Source organism: Peromyscus californicus, unplaced genomic scaffold (assembly GCF_007827085.1).
Source record: "Peromyscus californicus insignis strain IS unplaced genomic scaffold, ASM782708v3 Scaffold_3__1_contigs__length_106647218, whole genome shotgun sequence".
Taxonomy (NCBI): domain Eukaryota; kingdom Metazoa; phylum Chordata; class Mammalia; order Rodentia; family Cricetidae; genus Peromyscus; species Peromyscus californicus.
Genome location: NW_026294551.1, coordinates 24,688,419 through 24,715,764, shown reverse-complemented (window position 1 = coordinate 24,715,764; position 27,346 = coordinate 24,688,419). Strand labels below are relative to the sequence as shown.

The 27,346-nt window shown below is 50.6% G+C and overlaps 1 protein-coding gene across 3 annotated transcripts; it reads right to left on the bottom strand.

Annotated features, from left to right (window-relative positions):
- Window positions 1-459: 459 nt before the first annotated feature.
- Stac2 (SH3 and cysteine rich domain 2) lies at window positions 460-27,346 on the bottom strand. Of its 3 annotated transcripts, XM_052757860.1 has the most exons (12): window positions 26,867-27,346; window positions 13,180-13,486; window positions 12,651-12,748; window positions 12,423-12,513; window positions 11,722-11,837; window positions 11,557-11,629; window positions 11,402-11,463; window positions 10,732-10,829; window positions 10,369-10,420; window positions 9,908-10,045; window positions 1,131-1,241; window positions 460-638 (listed from the first exon to the last, which is right to left on the bottom strand). In XM_052757860.1, exons 1-11 carry the CDS (start codon window positions 26,954-26,956, stop codon window positions 1,149-1,151), a joined length of 1,218 nt encoding a protein of 405 aa, XP_052613820.1. In that variant the 5' UTR covers window positions 26,957-27,346; the 3' UTR covers window positions 460-638; window positions 1,131-1,148. The 3 variants fall into 3 exon arrangements, with proteins under 3 accessions (XP_052613820.1, XP_052613818.1, XP_052613819.1); XM_052757858.1 differs by lacking the exons at window positions 460-638; window positions 1,131-1,241 and adding an exon at window positions 7,024-8,491 and having other exon boundaries at window positions 26,867-27,345; XM_052757859.1 differs by lacking the exons at window positions 460-638; window positions 1,131-1,241 and adding an exon at window positions 7,024-8,491 and having other exon boundaries at window positions 11,722-11,834; window positions 26,867-27,344.

The window sequence follows — 27,346 nt, the reverse complement described above, 5'->3', positions numbered from 1 at the left end:
GACCCTGCCACCCCCTCTGAGGTGGTGAGTGGGGAAGTAGGCTGGAGATGGCTTAGTGGGTAATGGTACTTGATGACAATCCTGAGTATAAGATGGAAAAGCCAGAAACGATCGTATACAGCAGCTCAGAAGTAGCACCTAGGAATTGGTTTCAGGGTGTTGGCACTAACTGAGCTCACCTATGTCTAATTCATAGGCTTCTGTTCTCCAGAGTGGCTGGGACTTGGGGCACGTGTCAAGTAGCCTGACCAAAGGGTCCTAGTCACAAAAATAAGTATGCCTGTGTTCACACAACCATTTGAAACCTGCCCTGGGACCTCAGGCCAGTGTGAGGTGCTTAATTTAAGTATTTAAATGTGGGTCTGTTCTTATACAGGAAGTGGCATTTTCCCACTTAGCTGTAGTAGTGGCTGCCAGGAGGGTTTTCAATAGTCGCTGTGACCCAAATACCACTTTACATGGATTTACATTGATTCTTTAATCTTCACAATATAATGAAGTAGGGTCGGCCGCTGCCTCCATCTTGCAGATGAGAGGTGAGACTTCCCACAGCCTGTACTGATGCAGTGACGTCAACTGGAGTTTGGTACCACAGGCCATGGCAGTTGAGCCTGATTCCCAGGGCTTGGCTTCCAAACCTTAGAAGAAAACCAGTGGGGTGGGACTGAGTAGCAAAAGGATTATGGAGGCACCAGTGTGGTGGTTTGAGAAGGATGTCCAGTGACAGGCCTGTGAGAACTCTGGGTTATGCTGGGAAACGTGGGCCGTCCTTTTCTAGGGTGGCTGCTCAACAGCAGTGCCTTTCACGGAAGATAGGAGTGACAGAAAGTGAGGAGACACTGGGACCATTGGACCATACAGCTTCACCTCAGTTCTGAGCAGGGGAGGGAATGGTGGACCCCACCATGTGCAGGGCTTAGCACAAAGGGACACTGGGCTCAGGTCCACTGTAGCAAGCTGCAATTGCTACCTTGGCCTCTGGCTTTAACTTTCCAAGGCCTTGACCAAGCTCAGCTTAGCACGCACATTTCTGGCCCAACTCAGGGAGAAGGTGTTGGAGACACCCCATGCCAACCCATGTCCGTGGTAGAGACAGGGATCACCGGAGGGGAGGGGAACACAAAGCATACCTGGGCCCTGAGCACACTCTACAGGGACTGGTTCCACTCCAGGCCAGAAGGTGGTGCTGTTCGCTCACTGGTGGCTGCTGTATGTGCAGGCTCAGGCCTCACTGGGGCTTTCTGTTGATTGAATGACATTGGGTTGTTTGGAAAGGTTATGATGGTTGGTTTTAATGTTCACCTGCCACAAATTAGAGTCTACCGAGTAGGGGGCCCCTGCCGAAGAGTTCTGATGGCCTTAATAGATGTTAGGAAGACGTACCCCAAATTCGGTTGGCACCTTCTAGAAATGACCCAGATAAAAAAGGGTCACAGCAGAAGGGAGGTTAGTCTCCTTTTCCCTGCTTGGTCTTCCCTCGTCACCAAGCTAATTCACCCTCTACTGTTGCTGCCCTCGCTAACACCAGAACCGGCGTTCTCAGGCTGCCATCGTAGACTAAGGACCAGTGGCTCTCTAAGATCCTTCCAGGTTTTCAGTGCTAAGTTGGGACTGCTGGGGTGCCAACCAGTCAGTAAGCAGCATTTTCCCACGGTCTCTGCCTCCGTGCCTACCTCCAGGTTTCTGCCTTGAGTTCCTCCCTGGCCTCCCTTGGTGATGGGCTGTCATCTGTAAGCTGAATAGACCCTTTCCTCCCCCGTGGTCTTTGGTCACTACATCACAGCAACAGAGATGCCAACTGAGCGAAGGTGGATCCAGGAGTCCACCTCTCAGGAAAGCCTATTCCACTGTCAAGTTCATTCATGACAGACAATGTCTCTGCTACTGAGCGACACTCCACCCCTGTGTCATTTCTTCCTGAACGTCACCCAGGCCTAGAAGGTACATCCATGAGCTATGACAACCTTTACAGGAAAATATACGGAGGGAGTCTAATTTTCAGGGAGCCTCAATCACTAAGAACTCCTAAATAACCATTGAATCCATTCCAGGTCCTGGAAATCCAATCTATTTAGCACTGAGGGTATAGCTCTGCAGTACAGTATGTACTTAACATATACTCCACCTCCACCCACTCAGCCCCTCCAGCCCCTAAAGATATGACCTTTCTCTCAAGAGTATAAGACTTGGGTGCTGGAGAGATGCTTAGCAGTTTAGAGTGTTTGCTGCTCTTCCAGAGAGCATGAGTTCAATTCCCAGAGCCCACATTGGGCAGCTCACAGCCACCTGTAACTCCAGCTCTAGGGCTTCTGATGCCCGCATACATGGGCATACACACACATAAGAGAGACAGAGAGGGAGAGGGAGAGAGACAGAGAAAGAAACACATTTTAAAAATCTTTTAAAAGTACATGACAACCGTCAACTGAAGAATGGATTAAGAAAATGTGGTATGCCGGGCAGTGGTGGCACAAGCCTTTAATCCCAGCACTGGGGAGGCAGGAGGCAGGCGGATCTCTGTGAGTTCGAGGCCAGCCTGGTCTACAGAGGGAGATCCAGGACAGGCACCAAAACTACACAGAGAAACTCTGTCTCGAAAAAAGAAAAACAACAACAACAAAAAGAAAGAAAGAAAGAAAAGAAAAGAAAAAAGAAAATGTGGAAATGTGGTACATATACACAATGGAGTACTACTCGGCAAAGAAAAACAATGACAGCATGAAATTTGCAGGCAAATAGATGGAACTAGAAAATATCATCCTGAGTGAGGTTACTCAAACCCAGAAGGACAAACATGGTATGTACTCACTCATAGGTGGATACTAGATATAAAGCAAAGAACAATCAGACTGCAACCCACAGATCCAGGGAGGCTACCTAGCAGAGGGGACCCTAGGATGACTGTGGCTTATAATAAGTTTTGGTTTTACCCAATCACTGGGCAAGCCTCAATGAAACATTTCACTATTAGGATAAGAATTTATTCTGTATCAAGCTGATGAAAGGAAATGCTGAACATACTTTCAGGAGGGGAGGCTAAAATCTTTTTAGATTATGCATTAGCCTATAGAAAAATGTCTGCAGTAAATCAAACAGTGAAGGGGAAGATGAATAGGAATCTCAGTTACACAACCTAAGTAAAACCTAGCTCTCTTAACAGATGAAGATAGGTTTCTTCTGTATCCCAGAATCTAATCAATATTTATATGTATAATTCAGCTATTATTTGGCTTAAAAGGGCTTATTGGGAAATGTTATAATTTTTACTATTTTCTATAGAGAAAATATTTTCCAGTTTCAAATAACTTTGGACTTTGGAATTATAACCTGTTTTTAATGTTAAAAAAAAAAAAAAACCACTTAAGTGGAAAATGCTGAAGGACCACTGAACTTGATGTTGTATTTACATATCTCTATCTGTATAAAATAATGATTAGAAATGTTTGTTTAAAAAGGTGAAGTGTGAATGTGAACTTAAGAAGTTGTAGATCTTCAACACTGCACACAAATAAATATTTATGCTTCTAAAAATACAAAAGGTGTATGACAAGCCAGGCATGGTGGTTCATGTAATCCCAGCACCCAGGAGCTTCGTTGCTCCAAGTTTGAGGCCAGCCTGGGATATAGAGCAAAACAGAACAAAAGCTTGGAACTGTTCCCATCATACAACTTTATACATCTTTCCAAGGGGCTGAGCAAACCCAACTCATTTTCTTTTCTTTCTTTCTTTCTTTCTTTCTTTCTTTCTTTCTTTCTTTCTTTCTTTCTTTCTTTCTTTCCTTCTTTCTAAATATTTAACTTTATTTTATGTGCATTAGTATGAAGGTATCAGATCCCCTGGAACTGAGTGAGTTACGGACAGCTATGAGCTACCATGTGGGTGCTGGGAATTGAACTGGTCCTCTGGAAGAGCAGTTAGTGCTCTTAACCATTGATCTTTTTCTTTATTTCTTTCTTCCTTCCTTCCTTTCTTTTTTTTTTTTTTTTTTTTGTTGTTGATTTGTCTGTTTGTTTTCAAGACAGGATTTCTCTGTGTAGGTTTGGTGCCTGTCCTGGATCTCGCTTTGTAGACCAGACTAGCCTCGAACTCACAAAGGTCCACCTGGCTCTGCCTTCCGAGTGCTGGGATTAAAGATGTGCACCACCACCGCCCGGCTGCTTTCTTTTTTTCTTTTTTCTTTTTCTTTTTTTGTTGTCGTTGTTGATGATGATGTTGTTTTTGAAACAGGATTTCTCTGTGTAGCCCTGGCTGTCCTGGAATTTGCTCTGTAGAACAGGTGAACTCAGAGATCTGCCTGCCTTTGCCTCCTGAGTGCTGGGATTAAAACGCACGAGCCACCACCGCCTGACTACCCAACTTACTCTCTAGATAAAGAAACTGAGGCCCAGTGACTTCCCAGAACCTCAGATTGTCTCGTTACTAGTCTGGCACTGGGCCCCAGCTATTGGTTTGATTCATAGTACCGCGTGCATAGACACAGAGCAGAGCCCCTGTTGTAGGCCCCAGCTGGAAAAGGGCCGGGTAATCGGGACTGGCTTTTGCCTTGTCCCCAGTGGCATCAGTGAAGCTGAGACAGGGGCAAGCTAGGCCATCTCCTATAAAGCACAAGAGACTGAGTCTAGGCATGCACAGCTGCCTTCCTTGAGTGTCTCAGCAGGTCCCTAGGAGGTCCAAGCCCTAGGAGGCTGGGGGAGGCAGAAGGCTGAAGAGAAGGGAATGGACTAGCAACGTGGTGGGATTACACAGACAACCTCACCGTTTGAGTCTTCCCCATCTCCAGCATCTACTCCCTTGTCCCTTTAGGCCTCCCTGTCCCTGGGTCCTAGATTTTTCTTTCTGGGTCTCTCTTGAACCCAGGTGGGGTGTACCAAGTGGGCTCAGGAGGAAGGTCGTGTGTAGGTCAGAGATGGCACTGGCAGCAGATTTCTGGGGATTCCCGGGCCAGTAGTGTTGCTGGTCCAGCCAGATCCACAAGAACAGGCAGAGAGGAGAGCACAGGCCGTAGTGGGGACAGCAGCTGTCCCCAGCCCCTAGGCTGTGAGCCTGCTGTCAGAGGCTCAGCCACCCGAAAAGGCTGCTGTGCTCAGCAGCGCAGCAGACAGACTGGGGGAGGGGGCTGTTGCAGGCCAGCTGCTGGCTGGTGGCAGACACTGGGTATGCACAAGGCTTGAATTCAACATTCCCACTCGTCTCCAGTGAGGTGGGAGCATCTATTTCTGGAGGCCCAGCATCAGGCTGTCCTCCAGCCTAGTGGCTTAAGGCATCGAGGGACACAGGGCAGGATGGTAAGATGTCTGGGCCTATGATTGCTTGATAATCAGGACAAGTCATTAGCTTTCTCCAGGCATTAGTTTTCCCAAGTGTGAAAGGGACAGTTCATGCTGTGTAAAGTGTGTGACCTTCGGTAAACCACCCACCATCTCTATCACAGTGTCCTCGTCTGTCAAAGGGTTCAGTCCGGTTTGGGTCAGTGAGAGGACCCAATAGCATGAAGTTCCTGGCGGGCTCCGTGGGCTCCGTGGGTGGAACCAGGTGTTGAATTAGGTGAACTCTTCTCAAGGCAGCTGTGGCACTGCACACCTGTAATCTCAGCCACTCAGGGGAGATGGCCTGCCCGGGTTACAGAGTTCTCTCTGTAGCCTTCAGAGCCAGGCATAGTGCTTCATACCTGCAATCCCAGCACTCGGGAGGCTGTAGCAGGGCGATTACTAAGTTCAAAACAAGATCCTATTTCAAAGAAAAGAAAGCCTTCAGACTTGGGGGTGAAACTCCCTTCCAGTTCCAGGGCGAGGATTCTAGGAGAGGGGTGTTCAAGCTCTATGGTGTAGCACGAATTCCTAAATGGTCTTATAAAAAAAAACCCAGAGCCAAATATTGGTGTGAATGTTGAAAGATCAGAGAGACAAAGGAACAAGCAAGCCACCTCTTACCTCTAGGTTCCTCAGCCTTGAAAAGCCCTCTAGTTCCTGTCTCCTCACGCCTTATATACCTCTCTCCGCCCAGCCATCACTTCCTGGGATTAAGGTCACGTGTGCTTCCCAAGCAAAGGCATGAGATCTCAAGTGCTGGGATTAAAGGTGTGTGCCACCACTGCCTGGCTCTGTTTCTCTCCTAGACGGGTCAATCTCATGTAGTCCAGGGTGGCTTTGAACTCACAGACAGCTCTCTGCCACCCGAATGCTAGGATTAAAAGTGTGTGCCATCAATCCCAGGCATCTGTGTTTAATCCAGTGGCTTGTTCTGTCCTCTGATTCTCAGACAAATTTTATTAGGGTACACAGTGTATCACCACACTATGGCTTTTACTGGATGAAGGGGCCCAAAGGATGCTCAAGGAGGAGGCACCACAGTCTGGTCCCACCTCGCCTACCTAGCTCAGAAGGCGGAGGCGGGACCCAGACTTGGATGAAGGAGAGGGTACTTGTCAAAAGAGGCAGATTCCCACCTTCTGTGCCCTGTCACCCCCGCAGCAGCCTCGGGCTCTCTTGCTCCCCACTGTGCCTATAAATAGCCCAGGACACGCGAGGAGCCGCTCGAGTGACGCGGCTGGGCAGGCGCGGGAAGGCGGCCGCTTGGCTGGAGCAGGTGGGCGGCAGAGGGGCGCGCGAGCCCTCCCCTCCCGCCGCCAGGCACCAGATGACGGACGCTGCTGAGTCATCTCAAGGCCTCAGCGTCCACCACTCTTCGCTCCACCATCTTTGAATTTTGGGCTTGGGGGATGCAGGGAGAGGCTGATCCCCAGGCTCCAGCACCCCCCGGAGCAGGCGGGTCTGCGTCAACAACTGTGGGTCCGCCCCCTGCGCGACCATGGTGCGCGAGGCACCCAGAAGTGACCTCAGCCCCACCTCCGGTCCTTCCCGCATCTTTCTGCGGTACCCATGTTAGCGCATCCCACTCCGACGACGCCCCTCCTCTCAGAGGTCAATGACCTCTTCTACCCTCTACCCTTCTACCCTCAGCCCCCCGCCCCATCTCGGTGCCCGCTTTTTCTATTCCAATCAGATACACAGAGCAGACAAAGCTGAGACAAGAAACATTTAATTATGGGCCTGGGGGCTCAGCAACTCCCCCGCAGACCCGTCATGCAGCCTCATGTACAGTGGGCATTGGGCCCCTCCCCGGGGATTTTGCTGGTGGGGGGCCTCATGGCAGCAAACAGGGCAGTGTGGCTTTAATCCCCTCTTAGGGGGAAAAGTGGGGCAAGGTGTGTTGGGCTGGAGAATCTGTGTCCTCTCACTGTATGGAGGGCATGACTGTGCCCAGAACTGGGTGGGGGGGGGGGTGGTGGCATTGGCTGACATGATCAGGGTGCAAAAAGGAGGCTCTGAGCTTGGAGGGAGGGGGCTGGCACCAGGAAAAAAAGCAGCCTTTGAGGGAGAGGTCCTTTGTCCTGCCCACGAGGGCCAGGGTTTCCTAGACCATCACTTCCTGACGGCCAAAACAAACATTCCATAGCCATCCTCTATCTCTCAAGGTATTCCTCCCAGGGATGGGCCCTGTAGAGCCTGCTGAGAAGGGTAAGTTTGGTCCATCTGAGGGCAGAGCTTTTAGAGAGACCAGAACTCACAAGCACAGACTACCCTGGCTGGCTGCTTCTGGTGACAGGGATTTCTAGAGTCTTAACAGTGAAATGTTTTGACCAAACAGGGGCCAGTGTCTTGTTCTCAGCTGGGTCTGTGTCCAGGCTGCTCTTGGACACCAATTTCTAGTAGACAAAGGTAAGATGAGGCTGCTGTGTGGGGACGGTCCTTAGCGGAACACTCTCTCACATGTCACATCCCCTCCAGACCTCAGTCCTGCCCCTGCTCTGTCCGTGTGGGTTTCAAGTAATGGAAAAGATTCCTGAACTTTCCTGAGAATTGAAGGAGTGACGGTGGTGAATTCAGGGTTCTATCACAGTCCCCAGTCCCCTCTCAATCCAGAGTGGAGGGCTGAGGAACACCGAAAGGCCCTCTCACAAGGCCCCAGTTGCAAAGGGGTGGATACACAGACCCAAGCAAAGGCCGTGGGCAAAGAGGGGTCAGGCATGCAGAGGCAGTTTGAGCAGGTAAAGTCTCTGAGGGCAGCAGGAGATTCCCTAGGGTGGGACTCATTGTGGCAACCCGACTAGGTGGTACCTGGGCACTGGGTGGGCCTATCTGTAGCTTCCTCATTTCTTCCCACTTTGGACTCCCTTCCCCAAGTCCCAGAAGATCACCCCATTCAGGATACCCCACCCAAGAAATAAAACCTTCCTCAGTGCAGAAGGCTCCTAAGTGGGGGTGGGTGATGCTTAGGAGAGAGACGGGGAGAGGAAGGGTGTGGCCAGGATGCCGGCTTCCTTCTCAGGCCAGAAGCAAGGGCCAGGCATGGGCAGGGGTAGCGTCAGGGTTGTCTTGATTTCTGTCAGATCTCTGCCAGGGAGTCGGCTGGCACCAAGCCTCGCTTCTTGCCACTGCTGACTCGGATGAAGCCGTCAGCATCCTTGCTTCTGCCCACGCCTACACAGATCTGAGTAGAGAGGTGAGACCTGGAATGAGTGTTGCTGATGGCTCCAGAGGACATGCCCCAGGGGAGGGTGGGGTTGGGGTAGCTGGTGTGGATGGAGCTGATGCAAGCAGATCTTAGGAGGGATCAACAGCATGACCAGGACCCAGGGCTAACAGGACATCAGCATCAGAGCTGAACCTAGTGATCAGTTAAACCAATGCCCCTTCCTAATCCCAATTCACAGAGGAAGAGGCAGAGAGAAAAGGGCTTGTGTGAGGTTATGCAGAAAGACAGTCAGTACTTAAATCTAGTCAGGGCACCCCAAATCCTAGCACTTGGGAGGCAGAGGTAGGCAAATGTCTGTGAGTTCAAGGCCAGCCTGGCCTACCTAGCAAGTTCCAGGCCATTTAGAGTTAGAGTTACATAGTAAAACACTGTCTAATAAAAAAAAAAAAAAAACAAAAAAAAACAACTGGCCGTGGTGGTGCACACCTTTAATCCCAGCACTCGGGAGGCAGAGACAGGGGAATCTCTGAGTGTTTGAGGCCAGCCTGGTCTACAGAGCAAGTTCCAGGACAGCCAGGGCTGTTACACAGAGAAACCTTGTCTTGAAAAACCAAAACTGAGTCTACCAGGTTGAACTCAGTCTGTGGGGAAGGCTTTGCCCTGGAGGAGATGGGAATGGGGGGGGAAGGTGAGGGGGACGGGAGAGGGGAGAACAAGGGAATCCGTGGCTGATATGTAGAACTGAATTGTATTGCAAAATAAAAAATTAAAAAAAAAAAGAAAAACCAAAAAAAAAAAAAAAAACCCCAACCAACCAAACAAAACAAAACAAAAAAGCAGGGGCTGGAGAGATGGCTCAGTGGTTAAGAGCACTGGTTACTCTTCCAGAGGACTTGGTTTCTCACCACCCACATCGGCTCACAACCATCTGTGACTCCAGTCTCAAGGGATCCAACAACCTCTTCTGGCTTCTGTGGGCACCAGGCACGCACATGGTGCACAGAAATACATGCAGACAAAACACCCATGCACATAAAATAAATAAAACAAACAAACAGAAAACAGCGAAGCCTCCAGATTCGTGACTCAGTGCTCCTGTTTCCCTCCAACTGCCTCTGATATCAAGCTGCCTTTTGTCAGGGACCAGCTCAAGGCCCCTGGGAGGGCCTTTCTATCCTATTCCTTCGCTTGTTTGGTTTTGTCTTTTTGAGACGGGGTCTCAATACGTAGCCTTGGCACTTGCTGTATAGGCTTAAGCCCAGGACAATCCTCCTGCCTCAGCGAGGTTACAGGTATATGCCATCGATATCCAGTTTACATACTGCTGAGGATGGAGTCCAAAGCAAACACGTCACCAACTCAGCTCGAAGCTCCAGCTCCAAGGGCTTCGTATACACCATGCTTCAGCCCCAGCAGGGCCCTGGAACCCACCTGGTTCTCCTTGAGGCTCATGTAACCCTGTTCCTTGTTCCCAGAGAAGGGCCGACAGCAGCGCCAAACGCTCTCCCCTGGCCTCACCCGCTGCACAAAATTGGCTGGGAAGAAGCCAACCCGGTCGCCAATCTTGCCCTGGGGATGAGGTTGGCAGTGAGCCTGAGCACCAGCTTCACCCCCACTTTTTCTCTAGACCCAGTTCCTACTCAGAGCCAGTACCATCGTCCTCCAGACCTTGGGCTCTCATTATTCCAGCCCCCAGATGGTGGTGGCTTCTGGCCTTGGGAGGCCGTGAGGTGGGCAGAAGGAGCTGACGGAGGGTGAAATGGATGAGGCCTAAGGATTGGCTCTGGACCTGGCCTGGGCAAGCCACGGGAGGAAGGGAGGTCTTTGGGGCCCGAAGGGAAAGTGGGACAGTACCTATCAGAGCCCCCTCAGACCCCATCCTGCCAAGTCACCTTCCACCAGTCTTCATTAGAGTCGTCCACCAGCATGATTCGATCTCCGGGCCTGGGAAAGAGAGAGCTGGGGCAGCATGTGGGTACCTAGGTGCCCTGCATGCCCCTCTCAGCCGGCGGGAGAGGATTCTCAGTGCTCTTTGAGGCCACTGAGACCACAGATACAGCAGGTTCCCTGGAATAGCCCAGAATTGGGGCAGAAGACAGGATACTACACCCACCACCCTGGGCAACTCTGGCCTCTCTGTGGACATAGTATATATATTCAAATGTGCAAGGAGAAAAGGTTCTCATCACCCTGTGTTCCAAGGTCAGTAGGGGTTAGGCAGGACCAGTGAGGCTAGACCACAGAAAGGGACTCACTGGAGAGCCAGGTCATTGTTCTCCTGGGGCAGGAACTTGTAGAGTGCAACGTAGGAGTACATGGGCCCCACATCCTTCCGCAGAGACAGCTTTGGGGCCTGTAGGAAGAGTTCCGGGTCAGTAACGGTGGGTCACCTCCCTGGTCCACCCACTGTCCACCTGCTGTGAGTGTGCTTGCCCTGGGGTAGGACAAGGACACTGTGAATCTCTGGTAAGTAATAAGTGTGTATCTTCCCAATCATGGGGGGCGGGGATGGGACTGATATAGAGAGGGAGGACACCCTTTGTCTGCTAAGTTTGGAACCGCCTGCCCTGGGAGAGCAGGAATGGAGCAATAGACAGTGGGGATCCCTCCCACCTTCCATGCCTCTCATCTTGACTGTTGCTTCTCCCAGGGGACTGAGGACACATTGCGGGAGAAGCAGTGAGTGCTGTGTATACCGTGCTCTTTTTTTCCCCCGAGACAGGGTTTCTCTGTGTAGCTTTGGAGCCTGTCCTGGAACTTGTAGACCCAGGCTGGCCTCAAACTCACAGAGATCTCCTGCCTCTGCCTCCTGAGTGCTGGGATTAAAGGTGTGCACCACCACGCCTGGCTTTGCTGTGTGCTCTTATGTACACATGATCAATGGCAAGAAGTGGCCTGTGGGCTCCAAGCTAACTCCAGGCTCACCTGCTGTCCAGGGCTCTTCTCCTCTGGTCCTGATCCTTCACTCTCTGCTGGGGCTGTGAATACTGGGGACACCAAGGGGAGAGCAGAGTGTGAAGCTTCAAGCAGTGCCTCCCCCACCCTCTCCCTGTGCCTGGGGACGGCTCCCTCTGGCTTACCGCTGTCACCGGGCCCCTCTTCTGAGCTGCGGATGCTGCTTTCCCCGTCTTCTGTTAGCTCATCCCGTTCACTCTGGGGAGAGACAGGAGGAGGATCAGCCACTGGGCCCACAGTCATCCTCAGAGGCCCTCCCTCTGAGGGCTCCCCTTCTGCGCCCAGCATACCAGGCTCCGTGTGGGGGACTCAGACGTGCTGCTGAAGCTGGAGCGGTTCATCAGTGCCAGGGAGGTGCCATAGCGCAGGGTCTCATAAACTGGGTCCACCTTCCCGATGGTCCCTGCTAAGCATCCACCTTCAGTGCCTGGCACCTGGCTGCCAGCCTGAATTCACCCCGAAGCTCAACCGTGTGGGGCCCAGGGCTAGAACTCAGATCGTCAGGTTTGGTGGCAAGTGCCTTTCCCTGGTGAGCTGACCTAACCCTGCCCAGCTCTATGCATTTGTTATTATTATTTGGTTTATAAGACAGTGTCTCACTTAGCCCAGGCTGGTACCCACTTGCCAGCCTGAATTCACTCTAGACTCCCGTGATGGCTTTGAACTGTTTATCCCCTTCCTCTGCCTTCTGAGTGCTGGAGTGCCTGGCATGGGGCACCACACCCAACTCAATCCCACCTTCCTCAGTGCTGTCTCTCAATGTCTGGCGCAGTGCCCCAAGCTAAGTAGATAGTCTATAAATTGCCGGTCGAGAGACCAATGAACAAATGAATAAATGGAGCCTACATTCAGGACAGGAGCATCCCGGAAGGGAAGTAGGGAGTATCAGGAACAGGCAGTACCAGTGTGACTCAGGCATGGAACTGAAAGCTATGTGGGATTTCTCACAGGAAGTCCTCGGAGACAGGGGCCATGGGGTGTAGACACTTACCAGCAGGTGGGGACTCTTTGCTCATGGCACAGGCTGGTGGTGGCTCATGCACCAGGAGTGGGGAGCTGAAGTTGCGTCGAAAAGAGGTGGACTGGGGCAAAAGGAGGTGCAGAGAGAACACAGAGATATAATGACCCATGGAGGGACTGGCCTTGCCCAAGCCCGGGGCCACCCCGCAGGAGGAGGAGCCAGCCTTGAGGGGTCTGACACATGCCAACTCCCACTCACTGTCTTGCCCGGGCATTGCTGGTGGGAGATCTCCTCGGAGCACCAGAGGTGGACGCTGACTTTGCATGTTTTACATCGCAAGCCCTGCTTGGAGTTTCCTAGGAGAGATTCGGGTTCAGCGAGAGGAAATGGCCCAGGAACAGCTACAACAGAAAGCCTGGTGGCGCACGCCTTTAATCCCAGCGCTCTGGAGGCAGAGGCGGGCAAATCTCTGAGGACTAAGCCAGCCTGGTCTACAGAGCGAGTTTCAAGATAACTAGGGCTACACAGAGAGACCCTGTCTCAAAAACCAAGAAGTAAAAAACCTCCCATGACTCTATCCTTGTTTCGCAGAGTTGTTGCGTGGTAGGCAAGTACTCAATGAACTAAGGCCCAGACTCACTCAACGCTCATCTGTCTCCCCAGGCAACGAGGCACAGTTAGAAGTGTGACCCTGCGTTGCAGTTCTCCAGTATCAGGCAATGCCATGGCTTATTCCCAGGCGCCCACCAGCCCTTCCTCTGGCCTGCCACAGGGCCCAGGCACCTACCTACGATGAGCTGGTGGCACAGCTCGCAAGGGCTGGCTCTCTTGAAGACGTGTTCCTGGAAGCTGTGCAGCCGTACTGGTTTGAGTGGTGCCAAGGGGCGTGGGACTGGGCACGGCGAGGGTGCCGGGGTGGGGAGACCCCCATCTGTGGATGCAGGTGGTGGAGAAGGAGGAGGCAGTGGGGTGGGCGGAGTCAGCAGCACCTCTGTTGGGCACTTCAGCTCAGAGCCTGAGCGGAGGAAGAAGTTCTCCACGCTCTTACTTCGAAGGATGGTTTTGAGGGAGAGGGTGCGTTTAAACCGCTGGAGCTGGGAGAAAAAGGAGCAAGCTGTGAGTGCGAGGCTGGAGGGCTTCCTGTGTCTCCCGCGGAGAGGCAGCCCCAGAGCTGAGGACCAGAGCCAAGAGAAAGAACTACCAGAGACTCCTGCTCTGGCCATCCAGCCTCCCAGAACCCCACAGAGAACTAGCAGGGAATTTTAAGGGCATTCTAGCTGGGCAGGCACATGCTTAGAAGTAGTGGAGACTGTGGAAGCCAAGTGGTCAAGGAGCGGCGGCTGGTCTACTCCAGCCAGTTAAGGTTGACCCTGTGAAGCCAGATCCCCTCCCCTCCACACACTTAAACAAACAAACAAACAAACAAACAAACAAACAAACAAAAAACCCTAGGCTGGATATGGTGGCATCCTTCTGTACACCAGCACTCAGCAAATGGAAACAGGAGGGTCAGAAGTTCCAGGCCAGCCTGGATTGCAGAGCAAGATCTAGTCTCCAACAAACAATAAAACTAGACTTTTGCAGGGTGTGATGGTGCAAGGCTTTAATCCCAGCGCTCAGGAGGGAGAGGCAGGTGGATCTCTGTCCAGTTGAGGTTTTACATAGTAAAACCCTGTCTCAATACAAAATGGAGAATAAAACTATTTTTTTTTTTTTTAATTCTTGAGATAGTGTCTCATGTATCTCTAACTGGTTTCAAATTCTGTAGCCAAGGAAGATGACCTTGAACTTCTGACCCTTCTGCCTCTATTTTCTTAAGTGCTGGGATCGCAGGCATGCAATAATCCTCTGCCTTATTTAGAGCTGGAGATCAAACTCAGTGCTTCACACATGCTAGGCAAACACTCTATTAATTGAGCTACAACCCTAGCCTCCCAAACTAGACTTGTGTGAAATTATATGGAGATGATTTTAAAGTATTTACTTTTTCTTTGAGAAAAAAAAATGCAATATCCTTTTTTGTTTTTCCCAGCCCCCCCCCCTTCCCCACCCCTTTAACAGTAAATCATGGAAGTCATTCTATACACATGCACAGTGAGGTCCATCCGTCTTTTTTATGGCACACACCAGCCATTGTGCTGTTATACTAGTTACTCGGTAGATGCCGCTCGGTCGGTAGAGTGCTTGCCTGGCATGCAAGCAGCTCTGGATCCAGTCCCCAGCATTACATAAAACTGGACCCGCTGGCACACATTTGTAATCCTAGCACTCTGAAGTGCTAGGTAGAGGTAGGAGGGTCAGACATTCAAGGTCATCTTTGACTACGTTGTGAGTTTGAGGCCAGACTGGGCTACCTTATTTGAAGGGGGGTGGAGCAGGCTCCTAGGACTTGGGAGGCAAAGGCAGGAAGGCTATCTTGGTATGAGGTCAATAGACTACATAGCAAGTTCCTGTCACAAACAAATAAACAGAAATACAACAACCTCTGGGCCTCAACAAAACACACAAGGGGGGGGGCTGGAGAATTGGCTCAGTAGTTAAGAACACTTGCTGTTCTTGAGGAGGACCTGGGTTCGATTCTCAGCACTCATAGGGCAACTCACATCTGTCTATACTCACAGCTGTCTATTACTCTGGTCCCAAGAGATCTGGTGCCCTCTCCTGGCCTGAGCACCAGACATGCACATGATGCACAGATAAATGTGAAGGCCAATCACTCATACAAAACACACCAGGACTTTTTGGTTTGCTACCAATAAGATAAGAAGGTAGAGGCAGGAAGGTCAGAAGTTCAAGGTCGTCTTCCTTGGATACATAAGTTTGAAGTCAGTCTGAGATCACAAGACACCATCTCAAGAAGAAAAAAGAATTTTCCTTTTATTCTCTGTTTTGTATTGACAGAGTCTCATTCTGTAGCCCTAGTTGGCCTCGAACTCATAGAGATTCATTTGTCTCTACTTCCTAAGTGCTAGAATTTAAAGGCATGCTCCATTACACCCTGTAAAAACCTAGTTTTATCGTTTGTTTGAGACAAAATATTGCTGTATTCTCCAACAGGTGGGATGCAGGGCAGGAAAGTTGCCCTGTAATCTCAAGGCTGATTCTCTCCCCAGATCATATTTCCAGTCCATACCCTGCAACCACCTCATTACCATCATTGTCTTGTCTTAGTTCAGGCCTGCTATCCAAAGCCTGGTTCAGTACCATCGTTCCCTGGCCAAGATCCCAGGCCATGACCCCTGACCTTGCCAAGAAATTTTTCTGTGGCTGGAAGAGATAACTCAGTGGTTAAGAGCATGTGTTGCTCTTACAGAGGGCCAGAGTTCAGTTCCCAGCACCCATGGAGGATGGGGGTTCACAATCCCCTATAACTCCAGCTTCAGAGAGCCCCATGCCTCTTTCTTCTGGCCTCTGTGGGGCACCTGAACTCCCATGTACACACCCACACACATATACATAATTAAAAAATAAATAAAATCTATCTTAAAGAAACCTCGGCCAGGTGGTGGTGGTGCACGCCTTTAATCCCACCATTCAGGAGGCAGAGCCAGGTAGATCTCTGTGAGTTCGAGGCCAACCTGGTCTACAGAGTGAGTTCCAGGACAGCCAGGGCTACACAGAGAAACCCTGTCTGGAAAAATAAAAAAAATAAAAATAAATAAAAAAAGAAAGAAAGAAAAGAAACCTCTCCTGGCTCCTCAGGAGATAGCCCAACACCCTTATTCCCATGGAGAGAATCCCTGGTAAGGGGATAGAAGCTGTCTGTCCTTCCCACCTGTGTCTTTCTGCAGCCCAGACACCAGGAATTCAAACTTACCCATGCTTTTATGCCTGCGAGCTTTGATGTTCATACCCTTTTCTCTGCCTTCTACACCTCCAGAGGCCCTCCCTGTCTGAGAAGAGCCTTTCCCACAGAAGTTCATGTAGTTGGATTTTTCTTTGGGCCGCCAGCTCACAAATAATGACACAGAGACTTTTTTTTTGGTTTTTCGAGACAGGGTTTCTCTGTGTAGCTTTGTGCCTGTCCTGGATCTCGCTTTGGAGACCAGGCTGGCCTCGAATTCACAGAGATCCTCCTGCCTCTGCCTCCTGAGTGCTGGGATTAAAGGTGTGCGCCACCACCGCCCGGCTGGGACTTATTAATTATGAAAGCTCAGCCTTAGCTTAAGCTTGACCCACTAGCTCTTATAACTTAAATTGACCTGCTTTGTCCAACTCCCTCCGTGTCTCATTGGCATCTCCCACACACCTAGATTCCTCCTCCTCTTCCTTTCTCTCCCCAGAAATCCCACCTATGTCGAGCTAGTGGCCGTTCAGCTTTTTATTACACCAATCCCAGCAATACATTTTCACACAGTGTGCAAATATCCTACAACATTTCCCCATTTTTGTCTAAATAAGAAGGAACAGCTTTAACTCTAATACTAAAATTATATACAACAAAAACAATTATCATGTAAGAATTACATTCACACCTTTAATCCCAGTACTTGGGAGGCAGAGTCAGGCAGATCTCTGTGAGTTCGAGGCCAGCCTGGGCTACAGAGTAAGTTCCAGGAAAGGCGTAAAGCTACACAGAGAAACCCTGTCTCAAAAAGCCAAAAAAAAAAAATTACATTCACAATGTCCAGTCCATTTATATTTGTTAAACTCTTCTATTATCTATCTTATCTTGATGAGTCCAAAGTTTTATACCTAAACCATTTTCTATTATAACTTGTATTAGCATCCTAAAAATATATTTGTGTACATTAAAACATCTTCTTAGATAAACAAATTAAACTTTTGTTTCTCAACCTTATAAACTTTACATCTCTTATGTATGTTTCTTTTTTGAATTTGGTAACAAGGAAAATTGCAAAACTATGACTATCTAGTCTTTAACCTCATCAAAGACCCAAGAAGGATATAATATTACCTGAGTAAACAGGAAGTGTAGAACAAACAACTTCCAAAACTATAGAAGCAACAGAGAAGTTGCTTGGACAGTCACCTAAGGTTCCTCTGTAACACTGGGGCATCCATTTTCAGCCTGCAGGCCTAGAATGTCTGATAGACTTTATTGTGAAACAAGAATTTTAAAGGACTGTACTACCTTGTCTTGGCAAAGTTCAGCAGTTGCTTTCTTTTGTGTCCTGCTTGTCCAATTTGGACAGCATACTGTCAGCAGTCAAGGCAAGGGCAGCTTCTTGACCAGTGGCTAGCTTTGCTACAATAAAAGCAAACTCCATATGGTTTCTTAATGCCCATTATCCTTTTTTGAAACAAATTGGTGCTACCAGAAGCAGATGTATCTTACTGTCATGAAAAGCCTTAGGTTATTAAAACATCTTAAATGCCATATTCTGTAGGTCTCTGAAGTATTTGAAGACCACCTATCTATAATATCTCTGTTTTACCTTGAAAACATACCTAACATGAATACAGGTTTGATTATTATAGATGACTAACTACTAACCTGACTAATAGTTGTTGTTTTTTTTTAGTTTAAAAGTAGATTCAACAATCTACCCTTTTATTCTGTCATTTCTACATTTTTTTTTTCGAGACAGGGTTTCTCTGTGTAGCTTTGCGCCTTTCCTGGATCTCGCTCTGTAGACCAGGCTGGCCTTGAACTCACGGAGATCCTCCTGCCTCTGCCTCCCGAGTGCTGGGATTAAAGGCGTGCGCCACCACCGCCTGGCTCATTTCTACATTGTATCCCCCCCTTTTTTTTAATCTTCAGAAAGAGATCCCTGAATCTAATCTCCTTTCTTTAGCTTTTTTTCTGACCATGACCAATAACAACTTGTAACCAACCCCCCAAACAATGACAAACATCCATAACCCACTGAATGACCAAAAACTACCCACTCCACATCTTGGGAATGTGGGTGTCATATTCTCTAGACTACTTCCTGTTGTCTGGGGGTGACAGCTTCTTTAGAGGACCCTGAGATAATTGAGATAATGGTCAAGTCCTGGGAGAGCTAGCTGTAACATTTGTTGTCCAGTCTTTGTGTAATGGGAAAGTGCAGGGCTTATCTGAAGTCCTGGCTGGAGTAGTGTGTGAGGCTGGACCATCTCAGCTAGCAGCTCTGAAGTTGTTCTGGATGTAGAATTTTGTGGAAACTGCAACAGAGGCATTTTTGAGGCTGGATCACCTGGGTTACTTGTCTTTATTAGTGTCTGGTCCTTTTCTTCTGAAAACACATAAACTTTTAAAGGTAACATATATGTCTGCATTAACATAAACATGAAATGTGTGGTGTGTACAAGTCAACTAAAGATGCTTTTTTTGTTCTGTGTTTGAGCAGGTAAAAGGAATCTGTTAACTTTATAAGTTCATTTGTACTGTATAACCAAATTGTAATATAAATCTCTATCCATTCATATGAAAGGATGGCATGTAATAATAAGTCATGAAGACTCTGTAGCCAACAAGATTTATCATGTCCCATCCAGTCTCAGAGCTGTTCCCGTAGTAGAGGAATCAGCATATACATCATATGTCCTGTAGTCTTTCTTGGTTACTTTTTTCATGTCTGTAGCCAAGATTTCCAGGAGGTCTCCCCCAATCAAATCTGATCTTTATTAATTTTGAAGAGAACTATAACTTTTTGTTTCCCGTGGAAACAAAAGCATAATCTCTCCCCCAATGCAACATATTTACTGAATTCCATTTTGAAGTTAAGAGATTCTTAGAATATATAGGTTGGTTTAATTTAGCAGTTTCCATTGTCTCTCAGCAACTATTTTTTTTTTTTGTACATTAGCATTTAAAAAATTTAAAGTCAGCCGGGCGGTGGTGGCGCATGCCTTTAATCCCAGCACTCGGGAGGCAGAGCCAGGCGGATCTCTGTGAGTTCGAGGCCAGCCTGGGCTACCAAGTGAGTTCCAGGAAAGGCGCAAAGCTACACAGAGAAACCCTGTCTCGAAAAACCAAAAAAAAAAAAAAAAAAAAATTTAAAGTCAACAAACACCATACAGGATCCAGATGCCTGTATGTATTCCTCATCTTTATGTGGCTTTTTTTTTTATATTACTTTACTCTTTATTTTTTTAATTTTTTTCTATGACTGTCTATATCTATTTTCTCTTCTTTTTTCACATTTATGCACATTTTTTTTTCGAGACAGGGTTTCTCTGTGTAGTTTTGGTGCCTGTCCTGGATCTCCCTCTGTAGACCAGGCTGGCCTCAAACTCACAGAGATCTGCCTGGCTCTGCCTCCCTAGTGCTGGGATTAAAGGCATGTGCCACCACTGCCCGGCCCATCTTAGCACATTTTTAAACATACTGTACCTTTTAGCTGGGCAGGGGTGACACATGCCTTTAATACCAGCACTGGGGTGGCAGAGAAAGGCAGATCTCTGTAAGTTCAAGGCCAGCCTGGTCTACAGCATGAGTTCCAGGACAGCCAGGGCAACACAGAGAAACCCTGTCTCAAAAAAAAAAACCCCAAAACAACATACTGTACCTTTTTAGAGGTTTTCTGTGTCTGGACCTGGCTTTACTAAGTGCCTTCAGTGTTCTCTGATCTCTCCTGAGACAAATCTTAAACTGTCATGTCAGCCACCACGTGGCTCCGCTTAGTGCATGGTGCTGGCACATGGTGCTGGCACATGGTGCTGGCTGGCTCAAGCTTGCAGACAATGTCCAGGAGCTGCATTTCTCTATGCTGGCCACTGGCCTGCCCCAGAGACTGCAGGACTAGGAACCCACACCTGGCTCCCTCTCCAGAACTTTTTTTAATTTTCCCAGGCCCTACATTTGGATATTCAAACCTCCACGCTCGACAGCATATGTAGTTGGATTTTTCTTTGGGCCACCAGCTCACAAATAATGACACAGAGACTTATTATTATGAAAGCTTGGCCTTAGCTTAGGCTTGACCCACTAGCTCTTATAACTTAAATTGACCTGCTTCGTCCAACTCCCTCCGTGTCTCATTGGCATCTCCCACACACCTAGATCTCTCCTCCTCTTCCTTTCTCTCCCCAGAAATCCCACCTATGTGTCTAGCTATTGGCCGTTCAGCTTTTTATTACACCAATCCCAGCAATACATTTTCACACAGTGTGCAAATATCCCACAAGTTCATCAGTAGATCCATTTCCTCCTCTGATACTTGTGGAATATTTGTACACTGTGTGAAGATAAGTTGCTGGGATTGGTGTAATAAAGAGCCGAATGGCCAATTGCTAGGCTGGAGGTATAAGCAGGACTTCCAGGGACAGAGAGGACTCTGGGAAGAAGAAAAGTGGAGATGCCAGGAGACACAGAGCAAATAGTGTAGTGGGCAGCCATTCCAGCTTTGATCTGGAAGTTCCAACCCTCACTGAGGCTTCAGTAACTGTCACGCCTACAAGGTAGGGCCAAGAGAGGACCCTGAAGACCTGAGATCTGGATGCACCCATTTCTTGGTTCCTGGACCCTGGACGCTGGAGTTAGACCAAGCAGAGTTCTCCAGAGTACACCGCTGGACTGTGCTACGGCTTTCCCAGACCCTGCAACCTACCTATCCCTTCATTTGTAAGTTATGCCACTAAATAAACCTCCCTTTTAACTACATGGAGTGGCCTTAATAATTTCCCCAATAAATAGGATGTGCAGGAAGGAAGGTAACAGCCACAGGCTATGTGGCAGAACGCAGGTTAATATAAATGGGTTAATTTAAGTTATAAAAACTAGTTAGAAAGAAGCCTAAGCTATAGGCCAAGCTTTCATAATTAATAAGAAGTCTCTGTGTCATTTTTTTGGGAGCTGGTGGGACAGAGAAAGACTTGTTACAGGTACTCCCTGGGCCTGCCCTAGGACAGAACTGCATCAGCTCAGGTTCCTCTTTTTTAAATATATACAATTTATTTATTTTTATTTTATGTGCATTGGTGTTTTGCCTGCATGTATGTCTGTGTGAGGATATCGGGTCCCCTGGAACTGGAGTTACAGTTGTAAGCTGCCATGTGGGAATGGAACCCAGGTCCTCTGGAAGAGCAATCAGTGCTCTTAACCACTGAGCCATCTCTCCAGCCCCAAGCTCAGGTTACTCCTGTCAACTTCTTTTTTGTTTTGTTTTGTTTTCAAGATAGAGTTTCTCTGTGTAGCCTCAGCTATCCTGGAATTCACTCCGTAGACCAGGCTGGCCTGGAACTCACAGAGATCCACCCGCCCCTGCCTCCCCAGTGCTGGGATTAAAGGCCACTACCACCTCACTTCTCTTGTAAATTTCTAACTCCTCCTGAGACTGAAACAGAGGCCAGTCACCTCCAGTTCCAACACACAGTAGGTACTCAATCACTATGCCTCTGACAAATACATCACGGACTTCGTGGGCCAGGGCCAGTTCTGCTCTGAGGCTGGAGTTCTTCACACCCCTCCCTCAAATACACCTTCACTGAATCTGTGGAGAGCAAGGTATGGTGAGTTCCTTATCCAGAGCCTTGCCCCTCTCTCTTCCTGTGGAGAGTTACCTTATTCCTGCCCATTCCTTTCCACCAGTGACAGAAAAGGGGGGCCTAGGCCAGGCTCCAGACAAGGAGTCTTGGCCAGGGTGCCCAGCTGGCATGCCAGGCAGCCTGTGTGCTGTGGCTGTCTGCCTAGCACCTGTGTATGCCAAAGGGATGGAAGTAGTGGCCCCTCCAGCCTCCCAGAGGCCAGCAGGCAGCAAGATGGAAGGGGAAGCAGAGGGGATGTTTGGGCACAAGGCAGGTTCTGGTGTGCCAGCTGGGAGGCCAGAGCTCTAGGGTGTCTGGCACACTGAGTTGTTCATTTCCTTCCAAACTCAGCTTCCTGGACAGCACTGTGGGCTGCTTTGTACATCTATGGGAAGCAAGGCCTGGAGCCCCAGATGCCTGTGCGCAGGAGCAGAGGGGGCAAGCCAGAAAAGACAAGGAAGAACTCGACTCCACATACCAGCTCAGGTCAGGCTGTGGCTGTCAGTGCCAAACAGGGCTGTAGGGCTTTGTTGGTGTCCAAGAGGAAAACGAACACCACCGCCACCCTTCCTGACCCCAATTCCTGTCACCCATGTTCTGCTCGGGGGCCTCAAGGTACAGAGCACACAGGAGGTAAAATTAGAGATGTACTGGGGGTAGGGCAAAATTAACCTGTTATCTGAGTGCAAATCACTGTGTTTCCTCTCTCCAAGCCTCAGTTTCCCCACATCCAAGAAGGAGGAGGCATCACTGGCTACTCTCCGGGCAATACAAAGCTCTGGATCCAAACAGATCAGCTAACCAGGAATTTGGCTCCGTAAAGGGTTCTCAGCATTAGAACACTGGATCTGGGCTAACATCTGACACACAGTCTGCCATGGGCTCCAGGGAGACCCTCTGGGGGAGGGAGATCATCATTGTCCCATGGTTCAGATGAGGAATGAATGCTAAAGGAGTTTAATCACGCCTGCTCTGAGTCCTTAGCTGGCAAGTACCCACGTCAGGGCCTGAATGGGTGGCTCAGGCTGCTCAGCTCAGACAACCAGGAATATCTTACTGCCATGGCCCCTGCCTGGACCCCTCCCTCCCCTCAACTGTTCCACGGACTTGTCCATTGTGTCGATCAAGGAATTAGACGGGACCAGAAAGACTAGACACCTAAGTCAGTCTCCACCCCATCCCACCGCTGCTGTGGTCACACCGTCTCTGAATGAATGGCTCTTGGTCTCCTCTCGGGATGGGAAGCTCACTCCCTCCTGGGACAGTCCTTCCATCTTTGGGCAGCTGCAGTTGCTAGGAAGTGCTCCCCTATAAGGCCCTGGAACCTGCCTCCCCGAGACTTTTCCCTGTCAGCCCCATCACTCGCTTGGCTCTGACTAGGCTATTCCCGCCTAGCCACACCAGACATTCCAATTATGTGAAGGCATCAGTCATGTTGCCGCTCCCGAGGCCATTACTTCCAGAGTGATCGATCCCTGTAAACCTAACCCCGCCCCCACGCCAAGTCTAACCTGCATGCTTTATTGGTATACCCCCTCCCTGGAATTCAGTGCCAACAGCCACCTCTGCAAGGGTACTAGAGGCATCTGGAACACAATGTTCTCCGGCACCAGGGCAGCCTCCACTCTGCCTGCTGATTTCCTAACTCAGCTGTGGGCCCCACATTCCAGGAGAGCAGAAAAGAGTTTGGAAAAAATGGAATTTCCACCTAGGTGACTGGCAGATGACAAGGCTTTGGCCAGAGGGCAGGATAGGACAGCTGTCAAATGGCTTGATGCCAGGCCGGGCGGTAGTGGCGCACGCCTTTAATCCCAGCACTCAGGAGGCAGGGGGATCTCTGTGAGTTCGAGGCCAGCCTGGTCTACAGAGTGAGATCCAGGACAGGCACCAAAGAAAAACCAGAGAAACCCTGTTTTGAAAAACAAAATGCTCCCCATAGACTCACAGGGAGTGGCATTACTGGAGGTGTGGCCCTGTTGGAGGAAGTGTGTCATGGGGGTGGGCTTTGAGGTTTCAGAAGCTCAAACCAGGCCCAGTGTCAATCTCTCCTCCTACCGCCTGCTGATCCAGATGCAGAACTCCCAGCTACCTCTCCAGCACCATGTCTGCCTGTGTGCCACCATGCTTCTCCTCAAGATGATAATGGACTACACCTCAGTTGAAATGGTATGTTTTCCTTTAAAAGAGTTGCCGTGCTCATGGTGTCTCTTCGCAGCAATAGAACACTAAGACACCTGAGAAGCATTTCACCAAACCCTACCAGCGGTCTCGGTGTCCCCACGGCAGGGATCCATTTCTGGTATGCTCCTTAGTAAGCTGTTTCGCTTGGGTCCAGTTCCCTGCCAGTGCACCTGCAGACTGTCTGGCGTGTGGCCCAGGTCACCAGGTCTCTTCTGAACTCCTCAGAGAAGGAGCCCAACCTACCAGTATTCTCTCCCTTGAAGCTCCCTGGAGGCTCCCTTTTTCCTCAGTTTCCCATGCCATCTCCTGAAACAGTACCAGGCAGCTGGCAGTGGGTGGTGTCGGATATGGTGAAGAATGACTCAGATGGCAAAGCAGGCATGGTGGGGTCTTCCGGGACGACACCAAAGGGGGGGATAAGTAACGTCATAGGATGAACAGGACCCTAAGAGAAAGTGGACCTACCTAGAAGATCGCTGCATAGGCTGGGCAGAGGGCTGAGGCCCTGCCAGAGACTAAGCAGGAAACTGGGTTCATACGGGCAAGAAATGCCTGGGGGCACCAAGCTGATGACTAAGAACAGAATGTTGGCTTCTGGGCACCCGGCCCTTGTTGAACCTGCCTCACACTGCGTTGGGTGGGTAGCACCCTTCTTTTCTGTCTTCCCTTCCTTGGAGTCTAGAGGTACAGGCTTCTCTGGTGACGGGCTGGAAGGGGCTGACAAAAGCCCTGAGTTCACAGCTGGAGGGGGGCTGTGAAATGACCTCACAGACTGTCCCTTGACATACCCCAGTCCTGTCTGTGAGGTTACTTCAGAGTCCTTCACAGGGACGAAGGGGGCAAGGCTGGGGGCCCAAACAGCCTGGCACAGAGGGGGGTCAGCTGTGGCATCCCCTCCTCTACTCCTCCAGACCTTCTGTGGCTCAGACCCCGAGCAGATGACATTGGAGGGTCCTTGGGTTGAAGGGAGATACAGCCCTGCCCTGGGTCTGACCCCCTCTCTCCCACACAGCTGAGCATGCAGCCTTGAGATTGCTGAGACAGCACAGCTCCAGGCTCCTGCTTGCCTTGGGGAACTCCTACGGAGGGGTAGGAGCAGACAGGTTTTCATGCGGCAGGCATTGGGAGCCCCTCCATTCTCTAGGAAGACAGGGAGACTGTGTGTCTGCCCGGGTTGACAACAGAGCAGGTGAAGAGGTTGAACTGGATCTCAGCCTGAGGCCCGGCTCCCAGGATCCCCTGAGTATGTCGGATGACCCAAGCACTATCCTCCCATTTCATTCCTTTCCAGGAGAGATTTGGCACCCTAAGGGGTCTAAAATGTGACCCACATTTTAGAAGAAGGCAGAAGGCCACTCGTGCACTGAATCTTGGATGTGAGGGACCCAGGTATGGCGGTTCACAGCTGCAATTTTAGCTCTCGGGAGGTAGAGGATGGCTGAAAGTTTGAGGCTAGCCTGGAATACACAGTGAGTTCTACGCCAGCCAAGGATACTCAGCAAGACCTTGTCTCAAAAAACTAAGAGACTTGGACTTGGAGAGCGGCAGGGTCCCTAGGTGCAGGCGCGGGGTAGCAACCTGGAGAGCTTCAGGCAGACTCCACCCTCCCTGTTCAACTCCCTGTGCTCGCTGCCGTAATGACCTTGACCTTGAATTAACCTCACATTCTGAGGGGTCGTCCAGACGGACCGAGGTGGAAGAGGGTCTTGGAAAGAGCTGTGTTGGAGCTTGTGACCCCAGGGAGCCCCAAGACACCACCCATTTCTGGTTCTCACACACCTCTCCTGGTCACAGGACCAGGATGGTAACAAACACCAGGGTAGAAGGGAAGGGAGTCTTGGCCTGAAGTCTAGGGAGGGGTAAGGGCTCCTTCCTACAGTCCCTTCTCTTCCCATTCCGGGGCCGCTCAGGTAGCTTCCCACAGAACTTCATGAGCACCTAGAAGTTGGGGAGGGGGGTAAACACATCAGGGTTGGGAGGTGGAATGTGAACATCGGCCTCCCCCACCCCTTTCAGTTCCCGCAGTCTGGGCTCCGCCTGCCTTCACAGGAGAATAATTTATTCATTGTGACTCCCACAAGAGTAACAATCATACATAATTAGGGTTAATTATGACATTCATTAATTACGATGACTTCTTTTGATTCTGCCCTCTCTCCTCCCCTCTCCGGGCTCTCCGAGTGGGGGGTGGGGCCGCCTCTGGCTCTGGAGCCGCAACACTCCGGGTCCCCGCCCGCCACCGACGGCCGGTGCTGCCGCAGCCCCCAGCACCGGCTCGAAAGCTGCGCTCCGGGGGCCGCGGCCTCCAGGGCTCCCAGCCTAACCGGTCCGCGAGGTGGATGCCAGGCAGCTGTGGGTCAGAGAGGGACGCCCGAGACACACAGAGAAGCACGTAGGGAAGCGGAGAGAACCGGAGAGACGCACGCCCAGAGAGAGGGGACGGTTGTGGATAGGAATTCAGAGAGGCAGGAGAGAGGGGGACCGGGGAGCCGCAGACACCGATCTGGCGGCCACGGGAGGGGTGCGCCTCGCACGCACACACGCGCGCGTACACCGGCCCACACCCGCTACACACGGCCACACACGCCCCGCGCCTCCGCTGCGCCGATTCCCTCCAACAAAGCCGAGTTACAACCGCCCAGGAGGGAGCCGGAGCGCGTCGGCTCCTCGCGCGTACCGGAGGGTCGTGGTCGTGTGATCGGCTGCTTGGGTCCCCTCATCGCGAACCCTCTCCTCCCTCCCCGGCATGGCGCGCAGCAGCCTTAGGAATCACGCGGGCCCCGTTTAGCTTCCGTGACCCCAAGGGGACCCCGGCACTGTGACCAGAGCTCCGAGCCAGAGGTGCCCAGGCGGGGCCAGGCCTCTGCCCCCCGACTTACCTTGGTTTCTTGGAGGGTGGAGACGGTCCCTGGGGGGGCATGGGTGGCCGCGTCATCCGGCTCATTCTCCTTCTCACTCATTTCGGTCATGGTTGGGGTATAAAGGAAGAGAGGGTGCGGAGACCCGACGGCAGGCCCGCCGGGGGCAGGCTGTGGGTGGCGGGCGTCTCTTTGGGACTCTCAAGCCTTTTTCCAGTGGCTGCTCTCCAGTGACCCTCAGGAGAAACCCTCCCAAGGCAAAGCAGCCCCCTAACCCCAGGCACCAGAAGAGAAAGTTGTCCGGGTGGCGGGAGAGAGGGAGGCAATTACCACGAGCCGCGGGAGCGGGACGACCCGGGGCGTGAGGACCAAGGGTCTGCAGAGGATGCTGCGCTCTGCGAGAGGAGGAGGGAAGTGGGGATGCGCGGATGAGCAGAGCGAGCGAGCGACGGAGCTGTCCGAGTTCGGCCCGCTCCGCCGTCCTCTGCGCCCGCCCCCCAT